The 10517-nt window shown below is 36.6% G+C and overlaps 1 protein-coding gene across 2 annotated transcripts in view; it reads right to left on the bottom strand.

Annotated features, from left to right (window-relative positions):
- Positions 1-735: 735 nt before the first annotated feature.
- SNTG2 (syntrophin gamma 2) overlaps positions 736-10517 on the bottom strand; it is a 213345-nt gene continuing 203563 nt past the window's right edge. For both annotated transcript variants that reach the window (XM_064710128.1, XM_064710129.1), the window contains 2 exons: positions 8638-8748; positions 736-867 (listed from right to left, as the gene is read on the bottom strand). In XM_064710128.1, coding sequence (XP_064566198.1) covers positions 736-867; positions 8638-8748 — 243 coding nt within the window. The remainder of the gene's footprint in view (positions 868-8637; positions 8749-10517) is intronic.

Raw genomic sequence — 10517 nt, 5'->3', positions numbered from 1 at the left:
AAGATAAGAAAACCCTATGGCAAGTTTCTTAAAACTAAGCGTCTATAGTCAGGCTGCTTAGCTGAGTCTAAAGCTCTTCACAGCTGATACACAAATACACTCTTAACATTACCTTGCAAATACTGGGGCTACTGAGTATTCTTAGAGCCAAGTGTGTGCCTAGCTATGTTCCTAGATCTGAAATAGAGTATTCAGTGTTTTGCAAGAGTTAAACTCTCAGACCTTGAAAGAGCCCAGTCACAGAACTACAATTTTTCAAGGATATAGAAGGAAGATGAAAGTTCGATTCCTACAGCAGTTGTCTTCAATAATTACCTCTTTTCTAAAGTGAAGGCTGTAGTAATTGTCTGTATGCCCAACACTTTTCAAAACAGACTTAGAGGCCAAATTTTGGACGTACACTTTTCAAATGTTACTCCAAATTACTATGTAATTAGGGGTAGAATGTATCATCATATGAGCAGAAATCAGAATGACTCTACAAATATTCACTTGGAATTTTAGATCAATGGTGAAGATAACAAGATTTGACTTAGTATTTTTAACTCATAAATTCAACTCATATTTTTAACTCATAGATTCAAAATATTTATCAGATTGTGAGAACTCTTTACATTACAGATAACACAACTAGAGCCTTTTTATAAAATCACCAAGTTGCAATATCGTGAATGAAATAACTACTTTTGTTAAGAAAATAATTTATTTTCCATAGTCACAACATATAATCTAGTATCAGTTACTGTACATATATTTTCTTGCAATACTCTGACTGTCTATGAATACAGGATCCACAGATGCCACTTTTGCTGCTATAAAGGAGTGAATACAGTGTAAAACTGCCGTCAGATCCTGAAATTCAAGTTCCTGAAAGAAGTAAGAGAAAAAAAAGAAAAAAATGAATTCAATTCAGGTTTATAAACATTTTATATGAATAAAGAGTAGACTAGTTAGAAAACAATAATGGCCTTAACGTGAAAATTAAATTTTTATAGGAAACTGTAAAATTAAAATTGTTACGAATAAAATCTGTATATCCATACCTTGTTTACTGACAGTGCTGTGTGTCAATTTAGTTTTCACTCTGTGATACTTTATTGTTTACATTGTACTTATCTTGTACAATGAAATTAGTGAACTTGAAAGAATATTCAAATATTGCAGCATAGAATAATTCAGGTTGGAAAACATCTTGAAGATCACTGAGTCCAACAATTAACCCAGGACTACCAAGTCTACCAGTAAACCATGCCACTAAATACCACTTCTACACTTGACATATTTCCTGGGATGGTGACTCAACCACTTCCCTACATAGCCTGTTCCAATGCTTGACAACCTTTTTGGTGAAGAATTTTTTTTCCTAATATCCTGTCTAAACTTCCCCTGGCACAAGCTGAGCCCATTTCCTTTCATCCTATCCCTTGTAACTTGTTTCAGGCAGTTATAGAGAGTGGTAAGACCTTTCCTGTGACTCCTTTTCTCCAAGCTAAAAATCCCCAGCTCCTTCATCCACTCCTCAACTGTCATGCCCATCCAATCCTTCACCAGCTCCATTACCTTTCTTACATTGAAGGGCCCAGAACTGGACACAGGACTCCAGGTGTGACCTCACCAGTGCTGAGTACAGGGGACAATTCCTATCCTGCTCCTGCTGGCCACGCTATTGCTGATCCAGGCCAGGATGTCATTGGCCTTCTTGGCCACCTGGGCACAATGGTTAATGTGCAGCTGCTGTCAGCCAGCACCCCCTTTCCCACCAGGCACCCTTTTCCCATGTCCTTCCCCACCAGGCACCTTTCCAGCCACTCTGCCCTCAGCCTGCAGCACTGCCTGGACTCGACACTCAGCCTTGTTGAACATTATTAAAGTATACGACAAGTTAAGGTTGTTTGAGAATCATGAGGTATCTAGAAGGGTAGGGTGAGGAGATCACATCTTTTGTCAGCCTCTGAAGGACAGATGAGAAGCCAGAGGCAGGGTGAAAGAAAAGGTGAAGTCACACTGTTAGCTTTCAAAAACACATAATCACGGAGGATTATATGCGGTGCTTTTTATTAAGAACTCTGGGAATCGGGGTATATTCAACCCAAATCTGACTCCGACCATACATCCGAAATAATCATGTTTTATACTCTATCGTTACATAACTTTCATGTTAATTATTAAACTTATATTGTTCTATTGTATACATAAATGTAGCCCCTCTCTGAATTTCCAACATAGTTTCTCACTATTCTTCTTATGGATATATAATAATTACATTTAATTACTAAACAATCATCACATCTAACAATTATATAATTTATCATACTGCTTACGCAGGTGTAGTTGATCTGGGAAAGCACAAAGCCCAACATTTTAGATTCTATCTTTAACTTTTTCCAGGGTTCCACTATCAACACCACACCCTAATGATAGAAACAAACATGGCGGGTATGAAATTCAGATGCCCTGATTCACAAAGAAAGGCAGAATTATGCCTAAACAGTTCTCAGATTCGCTTGACTTTTTACAACATATTTCATCTTCTGTGCACAAATTAACTTTCTTTTCCCTATGAACTCATACAGGAATAGAGGATAGTCTGACACAATGACATGCAAATATAACATAAAAGACAAATATAATGTAAAAAACACATTCAATTTAAGTGATACCACTATGTGTGAAGTCTGCAGTTGGTAAATATATTGTGGGGACCCTTGAGACAATTTTTGGTTTGAGCAGAAGACTATTTTCAACAATCTGTTGGCTAACTGGTTTGTTGAGGCACACTCTCTATGCTTGTTTTTAAGCAATAAGCAAAGCACTGGACTTCTGCGCTTTCTGTAACAGAATTTTGCAATATGTTCTAAACAAAATTTGCCCAAACAGAATATTTGGAATTCAAACTTACTGTCCCAGAAAAGCTCACTATCACACCATTTTGCTATCCAAGGCCAAGTATTTACTCGGCACAAGTGGTCCTACTAATGAGATTTCGTGACCCTGTTTGGGGTACAACTGGGAAATTTTTGGGAGTGGAAGGACCTGCATGCATAACCTCTTCAAGGAGAGACCAGGGCTGCCCTGTGCCAGATACAGCAGGTTCTAGCCAGGTCCAACTAATGCACTGCCAGGCTTGGCTCAGCCCTACAGTGAGACAGGGCTGCATCAGGGTAAATATAGGTAACAAAGGGCAGAAAACTCCCCAAAAAAGTAACAAGGCATGTGAAGTAGAGTGTACTCCATGGCATAGCAGGTAACACCCCCTGGTGAAGGGATTGAAACTGATAGAGAAGCCATAGTGGAGCAGAGGAAAGTGTGAGTGTATTTGAGCCCGTGACATCTTTGTCCTAAATTCTGGGGGCAAAAAGCTCCTGTTTTTTTCCATTTTAACTGACATTTGAGGAGCAAATATGGGAGGAGGTATCTTAAAATACATTTTATTGACAGCAGATGTTGACTTCAAATATTAATATAAATTAATATAAATACTTCCAGGAAAAAACCCTATTATGGCACTATTTAAATCTCCTTATCTAAGTTTAAGAAAACTAAAGTTATATACACAATTGTGATTATTAATGAAATATGAAGTATGGAATATAGGCCTCAATACATAAGTTTTGGCTCAATCAAATGTTTTACATCTACTGAAATTCCGTCTTCAAAACCAAGGAATTAAAAAACATGACCATTCCCATGAATCTTAGATTTGCTCCAAAATCAACTGAAATCACCCAACAATTTCACCTTAGGTTCTGACATTTAACACCCTGACAAAACAGAGCCAAACAGACTGAGAGAATGGAGCCCTTCCCAGAGTTCCTATTTCTCTTCTCCAGCTTTATGCACTTCCAATCGATAAATGTTTATAGAGATAAGCAGAGGGAACCTAACACAGACTGTGGACAGGATTTCAGACTGTTCTAACAATATTATTTGGAGAGCTTTGGGTTTAGTAAAGGGCAAAGACAGGAACATCTCATCACTGTGAGTCAGTTTTCCTCAATGTTCCAACTGCAAGACCTCTCTGTTTCCATCACAGTTCAGAGCATGGATCAAGCCGCAGTAGCCCCTCCTCTGTATCCGAGAGAAGTTGTCTAATCTCTTGTGAATAACCTTTTGAATACTAATATGCTCTTGCTTCTGGAAGACACAATCTACTTAGAGGTGGAAGACCAGCAGTAACACTAAATCTATGTTTTATGTGACAACAACACTATTTACTGCAGTTAATACTGCAAGTTCCCTATTTTTGGATTATTTTCAAGAGTGGTGCCAAATTTGAAAGTTATTACAGAGCTGAAAAGCAAAATGTGTGGCATATAAGCACTCCTCATGCAGTTTAGCAGCTCTTCCACACCTCTTGTCTCTCACATCTTCACTGTTTTATGTTAGGTTTGTGCAGGAATGAGCAATCCTCTGGGATCATGAAACAGAAGCAGAGCTCTGGAGATGTTATCTTACAGGCCCCGGTTAGATGTGGCCACCCATGGTGGCATCAGAAAGGTGGGGCTCATCTGAGGCCTCATGCACCAGAAGCTTCCAGAAATGCAGCTTATAACAGTAGTATTTGATCAAGAAGTCCACTAATGGGGTAAGGCTGTGGAGCTTTGTGTCTGAAGGACGTTCGATGCCTGTTCTGGCTGCCTTTGCAATCCTGGAGCCTGGTAGTCAGGTGTAGATAGTGAGGAATAGTCACACATACCTAAGGATAAGCTGGGGTAAGGATTTGCTTACATGTTGATTACAACAGGGAAGGGGGAAGAGGGGGTTAATTTGAAAATATGGATTTAGTAAAATCCAAGGATTTTCCCAAGTCAGAAAGACATCCTTATGGATGTCTTTCTGACTTGGGAAAATGTAGCTGTTGCATAGTCTGAAGACTGGGACACAATATGTCTCTTGCTATCTTGAATATAGTTTTATAGATGGAAATGCAGCCTCTTTAGCTTGAAAATGCAGCCTCTTTAGCTTTGAAATGCAATATGAATTCTTCCTAGGAAATAACACCAATGACACTTCTTTCAAACAAATACATCGCTCTGATAGTCCATTTTTTTTAAAGTCTCTGTAGTCAGTCAGGCAGATGAGTAACAGGTCATTTTATTTGTGCTATGCCATCTAACAGCACCCTTGTGTTTGCTTTCCTTATCTGAGTTTGCTGCTTTTTTCTTTAATTGAGATTGTCAGTTTTTAAGGAGAATCTGTGCATGTCTAATATTTCAATAACCAAAGCTCTTTCAGTTTACTATATGTACCATAATAAGTAGATTAAGTACAACAAAGGCACTGGAAGGAAGACACTGGGAGAAGAATACAAAAGATTGGATTGAAGCAGTGGGAGGACAAGACTGTAAAATTTCCTGCTGGTATTGAAAATACAAAAAATGAGCACAATGCACTGACCTCCTTCACTGCATGTGCACAGCCAAGGAAGAAAAATATATGTTCTTATTTCATCCAACCACTAGGAGAGTTGGATTTATTACATGTCATAAAGAACTTGACAGGCCTGCTGCATTATTACCATGCATGCAATTTTACTGAGAACTTCTGAGAGCTGTTGAATCGCTGTTTGAACAAGACATGAGCCTGTATCACATGAAAGGCAAATAATGGAGATGCTGACAGATAGTGTTGTGCCCTGTGCATTTCATGACTTTAGGGACACTGGTAAGTCTCAGTGTATGTTATTTGTTGACCAGAGCAGAACTGTTACCACTGTATTGTTCAAGATATGTTTTCCAATCAGACTGATTTTTTTAGTTGTTGTGGAGTTTTGTTGTTGTTGTTTGTTTGTTTCTTTGTTTGTTGGTTTGGTGCGGTTTGGGTTGGGTTTTTTTTTCAGATTAAAAGCCCAAATAAAGATGTTTTAGCTGCAGACAACATCAAAGTAAAAATGGAAACCAGAATTCTAAATTTGCTTCTATATCTCAGCAAATATAGCAGGGCTTGGTTGCCATATCATGGATGAAAAGAATATGCAGGGTTCTTAAGTTATCTTCTCATAATAAACAAGAAATTTATGAGACCAGCAACATCTAGCTGAGACTTCAGTATGGATCACAATACTCTATTGACCATAGTGGTTTCTTATCTTTCTTCAACAGATATTTAAGACTAAGTAAGATGAAAAGAAAAGGGAAATGCTCAATTTAAATAGGCTTGAAAAAGTCTTAAGACTTAAAGACTTTAAAAAGTCTTATTTTTCAGATATATAGCTACAGTTTAGTGAAGGGAAATAAAGCATCAGTACAAACATGGATGTGTTGATCTTAGTTTTTTTCTTTTTTATGAGAAACCTTGACATTTTGGGTAAAGAATATCTACTATTACTAAGATTACTTGTAATTTCTCAATACTAAAGGCAGGGTAAGTTCAGGGAAGTACTGAAGTGGGAAACTATAAGAAGTTGTAGGGAATATGAAGAACCTGAAAGAGAAAAAACTGACAGGAATCTTTTCCTTATTATCTTCTTTCAACAGAAAACTTTTTAAATGGAGGAATGTACTGTTCACCTAAAACTAAAGTGCAGAGGAAGAAGTACTTGGCTTAAGATTTAGAAGCCAAAATAAGAGAAGAAACATCACATCTAGCTACTAAACAAGATACAAAAATAGAATTCCCAAGTGTGATGTTTTTTTATGCTCCCAAGAATTTATAATAATGGAGAATTAAATATAGTTTGGAAAATTCTTTTGCAACTTTGACTCTCTGTTTTTCACCAAGGGAATGTAAGTCATCTGTATCAAGCTTCTTTTGTGCATAGTGGCTCATTTACCCAAGAAAAACGTAACCTCTATTATTTGATAACATTTTTATTTCTTGTTACTGGCTGCATTTCACCATATAGCACCATCTGGCCCTATGAAATCTCTTTCAGTGCAATAAGCAGAGGCAACTACTGGATTGTACTATGAGTATTAGTGCTGGGCATTTTCCAGCCAGCCTGTAACTCTCAAGTCTAAGAACTCATTCCAATTAGGTGGTGGGCATACAGCTGATGATATATATCAGTTATCTGAAGTGGAGAGGCTACACAGCTGTGTCCCAGTCCCATTAAATGTGAAATCCTAGAGGCTACATTGCACTTTGCAGAGGAGGTTGTAAAAGGTGTAATCACTAAAATTCTGATAAATCCTCAGCTACTCTGTATCAGCCTTTCCTCTGGCCTTTAATGAACTTTTTCTGGGATTTTGCAACACATATGTACTTTTGGGTACACAGATATCAAGAATTCTGTATGAACCAATCCCATATCAACTTCCATCTGATACTTTGAAGGTGAATTTTGCCAACTACAAGATGTTTTCATTAGAGCTATGTAAAAGAATAATTTTTAGTGTTTTAGCAAATCTGTCTCTTGAACAAAATTTACAGTAAAATTATAATAAAGATTCACTTATAACAATTTTACAGATAACTAAATTTTCATAAAAATACTAACACTTACAATTTTTCTATCAAAGAGTAAAGTTGGGTAAAACCAATTACAAACAAGCTAATTTGCACAAAAATAAAAAGAAAATAAAATTTTAAAAACCAGATTGTTTGCTACAACAAAAAGAGGAACTATACAGTATTAAAGTAATAGAATTCCATCACAAGCAATGGAATTGCAGCCCTTGGCTAATCACACACAAGGGCTATCTAAAGATTTAACACACAGAGATACACAAAGTAGTTTATGCATGAGTACAATCTTCCTGTCTGACCTTAAACAAATTAAGTAAGCTCTCAGCAACAGATGATCACATATAAAATGAAGACAGTAGTCCTTTTCTGTCTCCAAGGTCTACTGTGAGACATGAAGTGGAAATGACCTGCTACTGGATAAATTATTATGTATTGTACCTTTTGTAACAGATCATATAATATCTTTCACTGTAGAGCCAAGAGGCAACTCAGGTCAAGCTTGCTGATGAAATCCTGAATAATTTACTAATACAGATGTATAAAGAAAGATATATTGCATGTACTGTAACTTTGTGACAAATAAGGAAGGTTATGGACTTCTTCCTTACAATTATTTTAAACATTAGAAGAATAGGTAACATATATCTTTTGTGCATGGTCAGTATAGAAAAATATTAATTTATAAGTGACTTTAATCTGTACAACTCCAGGTAAGAGTTATTTGGAAAGGTTCATAGGTCTTCAGATACTTTTTTCTTATTTCACTGGCTTTTGTCAACCAAAAGCCATTTGAACCACAGTCTCATCTTCCTTTTCTATGTCATATCATGCCAAAGTTCTCCTCCTTTTTAAAACCACATAACTGAAAAAATGTCTTTTTTATTCAACAGCAAGCCTGGGATCAAATTTTATTTTTACGTTATCCTTTATAAACACAATTTTTAGACATTATATCTACTATAGGGTGACAGAATAACTTCAGATAAACTATCTTTCTGAAAAAGTAAAATACTATCATAACACAACGTAATAACTGGCTTGTAGAAATAGTGCAATAAATCTATGGGTATTACATTGCTTCCGTTTATTGTGGAGTTTCTAAAGAATTGGCAAAAAAAGATAAGCTGTGATGTGTTCACCATATCTATGTCCCAGTAAATGGGATTTCTGATGCTTTGACAGTAATTTTATGTCATCTTTAGCTAAATTGAAAAAGAGGATGTTGCTTACCTTTGTCTCAATTTGTTTGGTGTCTGTATTTTGAAAAAGCAGCTTTACTCTTGTTTTCCCATCATCTGATGAGCCTTTAAGCTGAGAGAATTTAAACCTCCACAGCACATTCTAAAGAAAAAGAAATTTGATTAAGGACTCTGCTACATGTTTTTACCTAGAACTATAGAAGGATGATCGATATTCATGTACTAAAATAAAGCACTACAGCAGTAATGTGGTGCATGATAACAGGCTCTTTGCAGAGCAGTTAAAATTAACACTTCTGTACCCTTTGAAAGCAAAATATGCAATATTAAAATTAATTAATAAACTATTTTGAAATTCTCTGAGATAGAAATGTTTCATTTGCCTACATCACATAAAGTTGGCAAAAGCTTAATTCCATAAAGATCCATGAGGACATTTGTATCAGTTTCTTTAGGAATACAATTCCATGCCATATCTTGATTTTTTATTTCAGTTGGCTCATTTGCATAACGTAGATAATTGTGACTTACACAGATATTGCAAAGCTGAACTTACTGATATGTGAAATGTGAAGTTCTCAAAAAAGCTATAGAAATGCAAAAATATTATTATTGAACATAGTCTCAGAAACCACAAAAATGTGTCCTACATTACATAGTGCTTTGTAAAATATATGACTTTAAGCTTCTTGGTCTCCCACAGGTTTATCCATGGCATCTTAGTAGGGCTGGCAAACTCTAGATTGACAGATATTTTGTAAAAACAAAAATTGGGAAATTATTTTTGAAATCAAGGTTATTTTCTGTATTTATCTGAATGTTTTCTATTCATCACCTGAAAATGCATATTTAAAGCAAACCCCACAAGGTAACCAACTTGCACCTGGACTTTCTGTTGATGTTTCCTTTAATACTTATAATCTTAATGAAAATTCTCTGCACATGTTGAAGTGTGCTTCAGTTACAGGACACTGCTGAAGAAACACAATTTAAATACTTGGGAGCTTATTTCAAAAGCATACATGGAAAAAAGTTTGCTCTGTTCCATTTTCCAACATGCCTCTTCTCAAAATATTTTTGTTAAGTAGACCAGTGCTACCAGTGGGCTTCAGAACCCTATTCGCAGTTTAAAATAGAATGTCCTATTAAAAAAACCTATCTCCTGGTTCCTTGCAGACATAAGTGTCACTGAGTTCTTAGAGAGATATAACAGATGAAGAAAAACTGAAGTATGCTACAGCACCATGATGGTGCTTAAACTTTACATTCATGAACAGACTTTAACTGGGTCCAGAGGGCCTAATTATAGCACCTGAAAAGTGTTAAAAGCTTAAATGAGTTTGGCCCCAAACAGGATAGATGAATGTTTGCTATGTAATAACTGCTATGGTGGAGACAAATCAAGAACTTAGGAACAATTTAGTAATAATAAGCATTGCTGGAGTCATCATCTCCCTCAACAGTTGACACCGAGTGAAGAAGAAGAGAAGCAGAGAGAGCTGGAAGATGGCAGAAAATAAATGCACACTTTGGGATCCCTTCATATTGGAGGAGAGGCTGGAGGCACAGGATGGGAAAGGTGAGCCAACCACGCTGACAAGATAAAAAGAATCTCTACAATGAGATAAAAAGCAGATGCAGGCTACAGAAGTAGCTCAGTGATGAGCCCAGAAAAGATAAAAGCTGAATGAATTAAGCCCATCAAGAGCCTGGAATAGAATATGCAGGAAAAGAAACTCTTCTAGAAAAGTTCTTCAGAGATGTTTTTCATGTGCTGGAGAAATGAATGAGAATATGGGAGAGAAAAAGCCCTGCAGACACCACGGTCAGGGAAGAAGGAGGAGGAGGTGCTATTCCTGAAGGACCCACACTGGAGCAGTTCATGAAGAGCTGCAGCCCATGGGAAGGACT

This window comes from Zonotrichia leucophrys, chromosome 3 (genome assembly GCF_028769735.1).
Source record: "Zonotrichia leucophrys gambelii isolate GWCS_2022_RI chromosome 3, RI_Zleu_2.0, whole genome shotgun sequence".
In the NCBI taxonomy this organism is placed as follows: Eukaryota; Metazoa; Chordata; class Aves; order Passeriformes; family Passerellidae; genus Zonotrichia; species Zonotrichia leucophrys.
Note: the sequence above shows the minus strand (reverse complement) of the source record. Positions and strands in the feature narration are given on the sequence as shown.